The sequence below is a fragment of the Vigna angularis genome, chromosome 6 (genome assembly GCF_016808095.1).
Source record: "Vigna angularis cultivar LongXiaoDou No.4 chromosome 6, ASM1680809v1, whole genome shotgun sequence".
In the NCBI taxonomy this organism is placed as follows: Eukaryota; Viridiplantae; Streptophyta; class Magnoliopsida; order Fabales; family Fabaceae; genus Vigna; species Vigna angularis.
In genome coordinates, this window is record NC_068975.1 from 26869217 (window position 1) to 26883520 (window position 14304).

The 14304-nt window shown below is 34.8% G+C and overlaps 1 protein-coding gene across 1 annotated transcript; it reads left to right on the top strand.

Annotated features, from left to right (window-relative positions):
* Positions 1-270: 270 nt before the first annotated feature.
* Positions 271-1500, top strand: LOC128197553 (uncharacterized). Its single transcript, XM_052879611.1, has one exon. The coding sequence runs from the start codon at positions 271-273 to the stop codon at positions 1498-1500; it is 1230 nt and encodes a 409-aa protein (XP_052735571.1).
* The last annotated feature ends 12804 nt before the right edge of the window (positions 1501-14304 follow it).

Sequence of the window (14304 nt, forward strand, 5' to 3'; positions counted from 1 at the left end):
TGTTTTCTTTAGAAGGAATACACATATACTTTTCTTCTTTCGTGTGAGTGTGTGCCTTACAGTGAGTGTGATAGACTTCTTGACTAAAGAAGCCTATCACCAACAGACAGAGAAGAGCCTTAGTCTAGTTAAAGGAAGAAAACAGGGAGAGTTTCCAAGAAATTAAAGATATGCTGCGGGAGTTAGAATCCCATAGACCTATAACTGAAAGGAAGGACACTATGCAAGAATTCAAGGAGATCTTCCAATAAATTAGAGACATGCTGCGGAATGCCAAAATCCCATGGAAAGGGATCCGAAGGCAGCCAGAGCTCTGTGAATGGAGAGAAAAGAGGAACAAGGGAGGATCCTGAAGAGAAAATTGAGGTAGAAAGGGAGGAAAATCAGAAGTGTTGGATAATAAAAGGGGAGTTGTCCATAATTGAAGGCAATGGCACCCAAGGTCACACAACAAGGGCAACAAATGTTTTTGAAGTTCAAAACATCACAAGAACAACAGAAGTACACCTAACCATCGATAGCATGGAAGAAAATGCAGTCCAGGGGTTCAAGACCTGGCAACAAAAATCCAAGAACCTTTCTTGGGAAGATCTTGATGGCGGGTTTGGGGCTGATAATAAGTGCAGTGACATTGTTGATGTTGCTTCTAAGAAAGGTGCAAAAGTTGCTGGTCTAAGGGAGGATAATTTGACCAAGGTTGGTGGGAAAAATACATCAGGTGAAGATTGTGATGGCAATGGTGTGACTCTTGCTTTTCAGAGTGAAGTTGCAAAAGCTGCTGATTTTAGTGAGGAGAGTGTGGTAGGTCTTGGTGCGTATTCTAAAACAGTGGAGGAGAAAGATAGAGGAAAGAAAGCAGAAAGTGGTAAGAACATGGTCAATACTACTTCTGAGAATAAAGTAGAAGATGTGACTGTATTGAGTGTGGATGGTTCAAAAGTGGTTTGTGTTGAGGAAGCAAAAGACGAGGGAGGCAGTGAAGAGGTAGAAAAGGACAAAGATTGTTCTGAGAACACTGTGACTATAGGGGTTCCAATTGCAGAGACAAGTGAAAACATGGTGGTACACGTGAAGGACTTGAGAGATAAAGGTTATGGTTTTGCTTTTGGTGATTTTGGTCGGGGACAAGTCGAGAGTAAACCTTGGTGGCTTGGCCTAATTTATGACCCACCTGATGACGCATTGAAGATGGAACAAAAGAACAGATCTTCGGTTACCTTCTTCCATCACTTTAATGCATTTTGGGACAACATTGATGAGAGGGTTAAACAGAGTAGCTGCATCGATTTTGCCAATGTTGTAGAAGCTGCAGGGGAGGTTGGAAGGCCTCCGTCTATGAAGCTGAGTCGTTTAGTCATTGACAAGCGAACAGGTTCTGAATTTGAATTTACTCTCGCATTTGGGAAAAATTCTGGAATTAAGGAAGGAATTGTGCCCAAAACTGGCATAGATAGACTTTTATATAGTCAAACTAAGCCAGCAAATTACTTCCTCATGTGAATCAAATTGCACGAGTCAGTGGTAGCGATAGTAGTATTATGGAGCTGGAGATCTTCAAGGCTTGACTTTCTGCGTATTATTTGTCAAAAGGGCATAAATTACTCGATTTCATGGATACCCAACTGGTGCCTGGAATTGAAAATAGTCTACTAGATGAAACAGTTGCTGTATAAAACAGTAAACGTACTACTGTGGAGGAAAGTATGGAAGCACAATCCCTTACAGTATCCAGAAAAGTTCAAGCAACACAGACAAGTGCAGTGGCCGCTACTATGCAATATCCTCCAGTTTATATGGGGAGATATTGTGATAGCTTAAATTACCAAACTGAAGAAGACGATGGGAAGAAGGCCACCATAGCTGATGGGAGATCAAGTCTTGCAGCAAGTGTTAATCCAAACGCAAAAAGGAAGCCATAAGGCAGCCACATAGGAAGTTGTGGCAACAGTTAAGGACCGTTTCTAGACTACAACCTTGAGGACAAGATTGTTTCTGCTGTGACGAGTAATGATAGGACCATGAGAGTCTACGTTAGGAGAAAAGGGAATGAAAACAAAACATAGTCTGTGAAGAGGTGTTAGGATTGTTAGGCTGTGTAGTGTCTCTTGGGGGGTTAGCTATATAACGGGGAAGATGTCTTGAGACAGACACGTTTCTGTATCTTTGTTGTGGACAAGTTTATACCTGTGAGAAGGGAGATTATTCCCCTGGATGTTATTGAACATTTTCTTTGTTACCCACATAATAATACATGGTTTTTCTACTGTGAGTGTGTGTGTTCTGTGCTCAAAACAGAGGAAAGTCTTGTTTCTTGTCACTAAGAAACCTAACACAACCCTCCTTAAAAAAAGAATAGAATAAATAGAGAAAAACAAAAAAACAAAATTAATTGGTAAAAAAAACTTAAGCGTGCATAACCATTTTAACTAATAATATTACAACGTAGATTTGAAACTTACTAGGATATCTTCTGGCTTGAGTATATAGGACTTCGAAATTGTGAATCGTGAGACAGCCTGTTTCTGTGCAAGAAACTAAATATTTTCCCTGGAACATTATTCAAAAATAGAATACTTGAGGTGTCACAGTTTGGAGGGGAAATAAAAAAAGCATGATGAATATCATTAAGAAACTCATTTTCATATAATTAACTTATAAAACTAAAATCACCTGCTTATCAAAATCCATTCCACATATACTATTATCCGTCCTAGATGGCAGATTTGACAGCTCGGCATCTCTAAACAAAGAAAATGAAGTCCTTAAGAAGTGAGAAGTCCGAGGACAAAAACCGCTAATTTCTCAGAATGGACAGCGTTTCTTAATGGAATCTAAATGCAAAGGTCCATAATATATAAACATGAGTATCATGAACTCTTTCCTAATAAACCTAGTTGCAATTATTATTTTCTTCTCGATTCCTTCTTTCACAAATCTATTTGGGAGAAGATAAAAATAAGAGTTTATAAAGAAACGTAGTCATAAACTCATAATAAAGCTATCTACTTAAATAATATAGAATTAATTAAAAAAAGTTCTTAAAATAATATAAACCGGTATTTTGAAAATTTGAACAAGTTGAATGTATATGAAGAGATCTAAATATTTTACCTTGGATGCAAGTCCATGTATTCTTCTGGTACCTTATTTACAAAAGTAAAGAAACTACGGTTAACATTTACTAGATATATCAAAATAAAATAATTACTTTTTTTAAATACACATTTAACCATTACTTACCGAAAATGATGGGCAAGGAACTCCATCAATATAATAATGGTGTGGAAAGCTTCCAACCTTTAATTTAAACAATTTAAGTATGTTTACATTTTTTGGGAAGAAATTTGAGCATGTTAACATGAAAATAAGAAGAAATAAATCTACCTCAGAATAGGATTGAGTTAACAAATTCAGCATTTCATGACTATTGGTTGGATGAAATCTTGCATGTAGTTGAAATGGAAATTTTTCTTTACGCCACCTTTATTAAAACAAAGTTAAAACTCAAATGAATGTCATGATAAAACAATGGAAGAAACAATTGAAACAATTGAAAAAAAAATCACCTATAAAGAGGTTGAGCCATGAATAGACTCTGCAAAAAATATATATTAAATACAAAACAAAGACTTACAAAAATGGTTAAATTTAAATTTAAATTTAAATTAAAAACAAAATAATATTAAACAAGTTGTAAATAACAACAACTTAATGATTGTAACATGCTAAATTTTAAACATGTTAAACAATTATCCATTTCATTGATCCAATACCAATATAGAAAGTATAATATATGTTCAAAAACAAAATTTAATTCTATTATTTATCAGAAAAAAGTTATTTTTATTTTTTAATATAGAATTGTATAAGTTCTAAATGAATTTTGTGTGTAATGCATATCAAACAACAAATATTTATAGTATAATACAAAATCAATTATAATAAATACGCCTAATAATTAGGAATCAATCATCATAATTTTTCAGATTATGCAATGCCTAATTCCTTAGAAATTTGTAACAAGTGATTTTACTCTAACACTCTTCCTTAAGTCATGTGTACTAAGCTTGTTACAAATTTACTTAATCTGGGGGCTATGAGGGATTAAGTGAACGTGTTAGCTAGCTTATTGTTAGAGTTGCCAAATTCAAAAGGAACAAACACAATAGCACCATCGATTGGGTCAGAACACCGCCAACCAGAACGAAGCACGGTCGGCCAGGTCGAAGCACAGTCGATCAAGGTTGGTCATGGTCGACCAAGTTGGGTCATGAGGGGTCGGGTTGGGTCATGGTCAGTGGTCACCAAAGAAAGTTGGTCTTGATCGCAGTAGTAACTAGAGGAGAAGGATGCTCGATTATAAAGAAAAGGAAAAAATTGTGGCCGACGATGGACAAAGATAGTGGATAATGAACAATAGTGAAAGAGGTCTTGTATAGAACTGAAATTAGGAAAACAGGACTGAGATACTTAAACATAAGTATTGAAAGACAACAAATTTATGATCACCGACGGGCAGTAGCTGCTTGTAGGAGGTAAAGACAATGGTGGAAGAAACTCAAAGAACCTAATACAATACAAAATTGTATATGTTTTGAATGAATTGTGTATCTTATGCAGACCACATAACATGTATTTATTGCATAAGACATAATCAATTATAATAAATACACCTAATAGTTAAGAATCAACCTTCCTAATTTAAACTCCTAACTCCCTTGTAACAGCTTATCTCATTCTAACATTTAGATTAAAGAAAAATGTTGAATTAGTATTCATATTTTTAAGTTGTTTTAGAATATTAAAGAACACATGACATTAGTCTAAGACCACCTTTAAGGATTTACTCTAGTATGTAAAACTTATATAGATACATTTTTTTCATAAATTATAAGAAATTATTAATAATTTGTAAGAAAGTTGTACTATTCAGTAAAAATATATATTGCATAATACATAATCAAAATATATATTGCATAACAAATACCACATAACATATATTTATTACATAATACATAATCAATTATAATAAATACATCTAGTAATTAAGAGCCAATCTCTCTAATTTAAACACCTAATTTTGTAGAAATCTTCTTCATTCTATCATTTAGATTAAAGAAAAATGTTGAATTAATACTCATTTTTGAGTTGTTTTAGAATATTAAAGAAACTTTTCACCAGTCTAAGATCATTTTTAATTATTTACCCTAAATTGTATAGTATGTAAAACTTATATACATATATTTTTTCATATCTAAGAATATGGCAGATAGGTTGGTCACACATCTAAGAATATATTTTTATCGAAATTTGGAATTCTGAATGCTCTCTTTCTTTGAGGACAATTCGTCTGATGTGTCTTACTAAGAGATAGATATATTACTGTAAATTTTACAATCCTGATCATGTTACATAATACTAACTAACATTCATTTTTATTTGTTACATAAGATGTTAATAAGTAATGACGACTGAATTCAGAAAAAGAAAGAAAAAAAATAGTGCGGGGAAAATGTGTGACCGAATATATATATACTAGGATTTCGACAGTTAGGTAATTTTTTTTATTAAAATAATAAGTATTAAATAAATTAAAATTAAACTATATTTTTTAATGAAAATACATGGTTGATTTCGAATGGGTTCTTAATACAAAAACGAGGATTTTAATGAAACAAGGCCAACTAAGTAGATGATACTAGTTAATGAAAAAAATTGATTGAAGTTTAGTAAAAAGATAATGGCATGAACATAAATAGGTGAGAAATAATAATGTAAAATTTTAGTATTTATTTTTCTTATTTACTTTCTTGCGAACAAAAAAATATATTTTTTATTACAAATTTCATTCCAAATATATAGTTTTTAAATATACACTAATTTGGATATCACTTTTAGAAAATTATGTATAATTTATATATTTTAACATAAATGTGATTGTACACTGTATTAGAGCTTATTATTGGGATATTCCAGAAAAGATTGATTTATATTTTTCTTGTTGAGATTATGGTAGAACTTATCACTTCTTACTTGCAAGAGTAGAGTTACAGTTTATGCCAGTTAACAACACATGCATATAGACGGATAAATTTTGTGGTTGACATTTGATTTACTATCCAAAATTTTCAGCATTACTACTTGCTTCTGCATCCCATGGCAGCTATTTCAATTTTTTTATGCTTGGTTAAAATTGGCAGCATGTGCTGGAGCATGACAAACCTTATGAACGTTCAGCTATATTATAGTGCAGTTTGCCCACCCCTAACAATGGGCTGGGTTAGAGCACGATTTCGTCAAGTTTGAACACGGTCGATCATGTTGAATTTCTCAGAACTGCAAAACATTTTGGAGGTACCTACTTGGTTTCTCACCTACTTCATGTTATTTGTTTCTCTATGTTTATGAGTGTGAACCAGAAATAGTATCTTGAATGTGTTTGTTGGTGATATATTGGTGTGTCTCAATGTCACGGGACAATCAAACCTAGGGTTCTCATTCCTCTTTTCTATGCATGCTTTGTAAGGAAGGAACGAATTTAGGTACGAGGTGCTAAACCCTTTCTCGATCAAATTTATTGGATGTATGAGTATTAAGTGATGATGTGTGATAGATATATTTCTGGTTGAAATTTTTGAATGCTAAAATGTGATTACCTTGGTGTTTATATGTTGGTGTAATGAAAAATTGGATTCAATATTTTGAACTAGGACACGGTTAGACATTTTAGCATGATGGGTGAATCAAATTGTGTTATTAACTCATCTGTTTGGGTTGGTTTCTGTTTCAGTAAACCCTATTTGTTATGAGAATTCTGAGCTATATTGCTTGCATGAAGACTGGAATTGTCTTTCAAATCCTCTATCCTTTGCATGAGAGGCCAGCTTCCTTGCATCCCCTAGCTCAGTGGGTGGCTGTTTTTTCTAGAAGAGGGAGTCTCTAGACTAGGCTATCTGTTTTTCCTTATTTCTCTGTTTTTCTGCTTCCATTTCATAACCCCTTTGTTAAAATTTTCAATAGTATAAATAAAGGATAATGTTCTGGATTAAAAAAATGTGAGAGTAACAAGCTAATGATCTTTGGATTCCTAAAAGTTGGATGGGTAAAGAGAGATGATTGATTTGCAAGTTTCCTCTGCACTTGTTTAGTACTGGAATCTGATACATGTTAAATTGCGGTTGTAATGTATTTTGGAGAAAAGAGGTTCTGCGTTTGAGGCTTTCACTGTGGCTGGTTTTTGGTTTTTTCTAAAGAAAATTATTTGTATTTTTGAAGGGTTTTACAAACTGTGCAATTACTTTCTTTTAGTGAACATCAACAGCGGCCATGCCTTGTTTCCCCACCTCCGTCGCATTCATTCGAAACCCATGCTCTCCAGCCCTTGATTTACACATTGCTGTGTGATAGCAGAAAGGCAGAAAAAAGGGGAGAAAAGGTAGGGGATTTGCGAAGGGAGTCATCGGTGGCGGCCATGGCAGAGGATGATAGAGAGAAAGCGAATATGAAAGTGGATGGAATCGGAAGTTGAGAAGGTATACCATTTCGCAGCGACCAAAGAGAGTGTTCAGCGACCAAAAATGCAACAGTAAGTATAAAATCTCCGATGCTTATTCCATTATACATGATAGTATGAAGTAGTGAAGGAGTTGCTTACCTCTTGGAACTCCTGTGTTACGGCTGCAAGGAGTGGAGTTGGTGCCGGCAGTGATGATGCCCAGAGACCTCGCCTACAGCTTCTGATGAAGCAAAGTTTTTTTTTTCCTTTTAATGTTCTCCAGAAAAAATATCTCTCCCTCTCCAAATCCTTACCTGCAGAAACCGTTTTCTGCTCCCTTCCCCAACACACGCGTTGTCCTTCCCTCAGACAAAACATTTTTTTTCACTAAAGACAAAATGGAACTTTTTTTTTTCCTCGACAATAACAAATTTCATATCAGATAGACAACCTAACAAATTTGAATTTAACATTTCTAAAATTTTCAATCAATCAGAACATTAAATAAAAAATACAAATAACATTATATTATTAATTTCAAATAATTTGTTGACTCTCTCCTTGATCAAGCACACAATAATATACAAAAATAAATCACACATCACAATTAAGTTGTCGAATCTCATTTTTTTCTTAGCTATATTTATGTGTATTCTAATTTAATAATAGAAACAAAAGTAAGAAAACATAAAAATGTGTTTTTTTACAATATTTAATTTGATCACAAATAATATAAATTCAAATAATTTACATAAACCATATGGTTAAATATATTATTAGTCCCTAAACTATCAAGCGATTTTATTTTTCGTTCCTATTTTAAATTTTGTACGATTTGATCTCTTTCCTCAAGGAAAATATAATTTTTTGTCCTCCAAAACAAACGGCGTTAAAATTCAGGTGAGGTGGCTAACGTATAGGCATATGGGATGACATGTTGCTGAGTCAATATTTTTTTGATTTCACTTAGCTTATTATGTTAGATTTAATCAGGAAATTGTGCCTGAATGTCCAACATTTTCCCATTTTTGTTAATTGTGCTTAATTTGATCATAAATTCTTATTTTAATTAATTTAAATTATCTAAGGTTAATTATTTGCATTATTAATTGTAGGAAAATTATTGGATAATATTTTGGGACTTAAAGAGAAATGTCACATCAATTATATTTTAAGCTAAAATGAGTGAGGAGGTGTGGATTTAAATTATGGTGTGGATTTAAATTATGGGGTGCACACTGAGATGGGCTTGATTTGAGAAGCTTATTTTAAAATGAAGAAGTGGTGTGGAAGAGAAAGGGATGCCACGGCCCACACTTGGCAGCGCCTAGCAACAGCCACGTTGAGGAGAGTATAATGGGCTTAAGGTGTGTGATTGAAGAGAAGTGTTGGGGTGCACACGAGAAAGGAGGGAGCCTGCTTTCACACGGAGGCAACCCATACGCACATCTCGGAGCGTCCAGAGGCACTCACGGTCCAGCAACTAGAAGCAGCAGCACACGGCCTAGTTCACATGAGAGTCGATTTGGAAGTAAAGTTTCTGATAATTAGTGTAAGATTTGAATGATATGACAAACTAAAAAAATTTACTTTCAAATCCATTTTCAATTACCTCTAAAATCGACTCAATAAACAACAAAAAAAAATTTACCTTCAAATCCTCACAAATTCATTCTGTGAACTTTTTTAATGAAGATTACTTTTGGCTCTTGGCTCTGTAAACTTTTTTGACCCAACCCACGTGGACTAGGACCAAATCTTAATAAAGAGGTTCATTTGACAGCTTACAACCGACCGACTTGAAAACTGATAGTGTTCCGTTCAAGAAAACTCACAGGCAGTCACTCACACACAAACCAATGGTACACACAAATCACAAAGAATTGTCAAAACGTAATTCAAATATTTATACAAAGACAGTTAGGCTATTAATGTTTCCCTCTTCTCACGTAAACTCTCCATTCCCTATAAAAAATAGTCAGTTGGGTTGGATCGCAATCGACCGGGTTGGATTGCAGTCAACCACTTGGATCACGATTGACTGAGTTGAAGATATGATTATATGGAGATATGATTTTTCTATAATTGATTTTTTTCTTTGAAAAATGTTATGAGTTGAACTAACTGAATTATATTTATGTCGCAATTAAAATTATAATCAAAAGAATTTTTTTAAGACTAATAAAGTTTTCAAATAAAACTCAAATAAGAAAAGGTTCTCAATGTTATTCTTTTGCAATAAAGAAAGAGTATGAGTAAAATGTTTTCACAGTCCAACCATGGTTTAAAATCTGATCAGCAATATAATAAATTGTACCGATAACACATGAAAACTAAACCAATAGAATCAATAATAGCTGTTTCTTCCTACCATTTCTACGGATAATCTAAGTATCTTGAAATTGAAACCTAATTATATGTTCAAATAAAGAGAAATAATAACAATGGCATACTAAACAGATAATGATCATGAATGCAATTTATTTCGGTTACAGTTTTAAATTCTTTCTCCTTTCAAACCATAACACCACCACACATGAAAATAAAGGCAAATACATTACTCTGAAAACAAGAGTGTGGTTTAAGCAGTGACTTACCTGAATAAACGAGTATTGAAGAGAATCACGACCCGAGAATTAGTCTTTGAGATGCGACTGAGACAGTGCCGTTATGGTAAAATGCTGTGGTATGTATAGTAAATTATCAAGAAATACTTATATATTTTAAAATTATCAAGAAACAGGAAGCCCTAATACTGAATTTTTCCTCCCTATATGACTTCGTTTTGATTAAAAAAAAAAAGAGAAATAATAACAATGACATACTAAATAGATGATTCATCAAGAATACAATTTTTTTCGGTTACAGATTTTTTCTCTTTTTAAACCATAACAGTGACTTACCTGGAGAATTAGTCTTTGAAAAGCGACTGAGACAGTAATGCTGCTGTGTGGAAATGAAAAATGGAAGAGCATAAACCCGATACAAAGAGAGAGGCAAAGAAAGAAGACTGAGACAGTGCCGTTCCGATGGTAAAATGCTGCGGTGTGGAAATGAAAGGAACAAAGAGAGAGAGGCAAAGGAAGCTGACTGAGACAATGCCGTTGCGATGGTAAAATGAAAATGGAAGAGAGAGGAAAAGAAGCTGAGACAATTAATATGGAATAACACTACATATTTGAATTAAAAAATAACAATTAAAATTGTGTTAAATTATATTAACTAAACTAAAGTTTTATACTAAAATTGTAATTTTTTTATTGTATTAAAAACAAAATATGCTAATGCTTATTTAATAAATGAACTATTTATCCAATAAAATATATAAAAATAAAATTATGTTTAAATGAGAACTTTCTATAAGGGGATGTATGGAGAAATAAATATATAATAAAATAATTTTATTTTTATTATAATATAATAAATAATTACATTTATATCTATATAAAAATAATTTATTTTGTGTCAAAATTTGTTTTTTAATTTCATTTTTTAAATAGAATTTTTAAGTTAAGTTATAAAAATAATTTATATTAAATTTTATAATAATAATAACAACAACAATAATTGATTTTCATTAATAATTGTCAATAATATTTTATTTACGTTTCTTTTGTGTTTTTCATTTTTATTACTCTCTTTATTTTCATGATTTTGGATTGTGTTGTTATTAGGATGAAAATTTTGATTTCTGTCTAGTAGGTCTTTTTTAGTATCTGTTAGGATATTTATCCTATTTTATCATCATTATAGTGTGTCAAGGGTTACCCTATTTATCATGACTATATTGTGTCTAGGATTACCCTATTTATCATGATTATATTGTGTCTAGGGTTACCCTATTTATCATGTACTTGTGTATCAATTTATTCTTATAAATAGAAGATTGTGAGAGGGATCAATCAAGCCCTCTAGAATTATTTTACAGTTCAATCTTAAGTTGGTATCAGAGCGGGTCGATCCCGCTCTGGTTTCTGTCTCGTAATATATATTTGTCCGGCGCCACAGTTCTTCGTCTGCCGCTGCCCGTCGCCGGCCACCGTCCACCGTCGGCCACCGTCGTCCGTCACCGGCCACCGTCCGGCCACCATCGTCCGTCGCCGGCCACCGTTCAGCCACTGTCGCCGCCGGCCACCGCCCGCCGTTGTCGGCCACCGTCGTCCATCACTGTCACAGTTTCCTTCATCTAAACCCTTAGGGTTTTCTTGTTCCTCGCTAGTACTATTCGTCTTCTTCAAAAATGGCGTCTGGCAGTACTCTTTCATTCTCTGGAAGTCCATCAATTACTTCCGAGAAGCTAAATGGAAAAAATTATCTGTCATGGTCTGCTGCCGTTGAGATGTGGTTCCTTGGCCAAGGGCATTATGACCACCTTGAGCGAGATGGAAGCCATGTGCCTACTAAAAAAGCTGATCAGTGGAAACAAGTAGATTTCCAATTGTGTGCCCTATTATGGCAATCAGTGGAACCCAAACTTCTTGTATCTTTGAGGGCTTTCAAAACTTGTCACTCCTTTTGGAAGAAAGCCCAAAGCATTTATGCCAACGATATTCAACGTCTCTATGACACTACGAACAAGCTTGCATCTCTTAAAATGGCAGACCATGATATGGTGTCCTTCATGGCTGAAGCCCAATCTGCTGTCGAAGAACTCAGGATGTTTTTGGAAGTAGATCCATTAGAGGATATCAAAAAGAAACTAGACAAATTTTACATGGTGTTGATCCTTCGTGCCCTACATCCCGATTTTGATCATCTCAGAGATCAACTTCTAACTAGTCATGAGGTCTCCTCTATGGAAACATTGACCACTCGCCTTCTGCGTGTCCCGGTACCTCAAACTCAAGAAGCGCATGAACTAGTGGAACCATCTGTCATGGTTGCCACACGAGGAAGAGGAGGACGTGGCACTAGAGGAGGAGGACGAGGAGGTCGAGGACGTCCTCAATGCACATACTGTAAAAGGATGGGTCATACTAAAGAGAATTGCTACTCCTTACATGGTTTCCCTTCCAAAACCGCCAATATTTCGAAGACTGAAATTGCCACTTCGAAGACTAAAACTTCCACTTCTATGTTTTCTGAGGATGAATATAAAGAGTATTTAAGGTTAAAGTCTAACAGCTTGGCACAACCATCTCAATCTCCCAATACATCAACAGCCTGCATTTCTCAATCTATGGAAGGTCACAATTCATGGGTAATTGACTCAGGTGCTTCTGATCACATTTCTGGTAATACCTCTTTGTTCTCATTTATTTCCTTTCGAGAAAAACCTCATTTCATAACCCTTGCAAATGGATCTAAAACTTCTTCCAAAGGAGTCGGTCATGTTTCTTTATCTCCCTCCCTCAATCTCAACTCAGTCCTTTTTGTCCCTAATTGTCCTTTTAATTTAATTTCCTTAAGCCAGTTGACTAAAATGTTAAATTGTTCAATAACCTTTGATCATAAATCTTTTGTTATACAGGAGCGTGGTTCGGGGAGACAGATTGGAGAAGGATATGAAGCTGGCGGATTATACCATTTTGGATCTCGTCCAAGGGTGTCCTGTGTTGCTGTTCCTAATCCTAAAGTGCTACATGATCGACTTGGCCATCCTCATTTGTCCAAATTAAAAAAAATGTGTCCTGAACTAAGTGGTCTCCAAACCTTAGAATGTGAGTCATGTCAATTAGGAAAACATGTTAGATCTTCCTTTCCTAAAAGGTCTCAATCAATATGTAATTCTAGTTTTTCCATCATCCATTCTGATATATGGGGACCTAGTCGTATCTCCTCCTTTGGTTTTAGATAATTTGTTACCTTTATTGATGAATATTCACGATGAACTTGGGTTTATCTTATGAAAAATCGTTCTGAACTGTTAGCTATCTTTACATCCTTTTTGAATGAAATCAAGAATCAATTTGGTCAAGTAATCAAAATATTAAGAAGTGATAATGCAAAAGAGTATTTCTCATCCTCCTTTTCTGCCATCTTGAGTTCCCATGGTATCTTACATCAGTCTACTTGTCCTCATACACCACAGCAAAATGGTATAGCAGAACGAAAAAATAGACACTTGGTTGAAACTGCTCGTACCCTTTTGCTTGGTGCCCATATTCCTGTCCATCACTGGGGGATGCCATCTTAACTGCATGTTATCTTATTAATAGGATGCCTTCCTCCTCTCTTAATAATAAAGTCTCTTTCTCCATTTTGTTTCCTAATGATCCTCTCTTTCATACATCTCCCCGAGTGTTTGGCTGTGTATGTTTTGTTCATGACATGTCTCCAAGTCTAGACAAACTCTCCGCTCGCGCTCTCAAATGTGTCTTCTTAGGCTATTCTCGACTTCAAAAAGGATATCGGTGTTACTCTCCTGAAACTAAGAAGTATTACATGTCTGCCAATGTCACATTCTTTGAACAGACTCCTTACTTCTCTCCATCTGTTCAGGATGTTTCTATCCTCCAGCAGGTCCTTCCTATTCCAATGGCTGAGTCAAATAGCTCCACTGTCTCTGTCATTCCAAGTCTTGATCACAATCCTTCTACACCTGTTTCTCCACATACTGAGATCATCCCACACAGGGCCCCAATGGATAGTCCACCTCCCCAAGACAATGGTGAATCTCCTACTTCAGATTCTTCTCCCTCGTCACCTCCTCCCACGCCTCCTGGTGCAAATGATTCAGCATGACCTATTGCCCTCAGAAAAGGTACTCGTTCCACTCGAAACCCTCATCCCATTTATAATTTTCTAAGTTATCATCGATTGTCGCCCTCCTATTTTTCTCTTTTATCCTCAGTGTCCTCTGTTGTTAT

Bases quoted from the DNA above. Each gene is read 5' to 3' on its own strand.
- LOC128197553 (XM_052879611.1), top strand. From the start codon at position 271: ATGCCAAAATCCCATGGAAAGGGATCCGAAGGCAGCCAGAGCTCTGTG.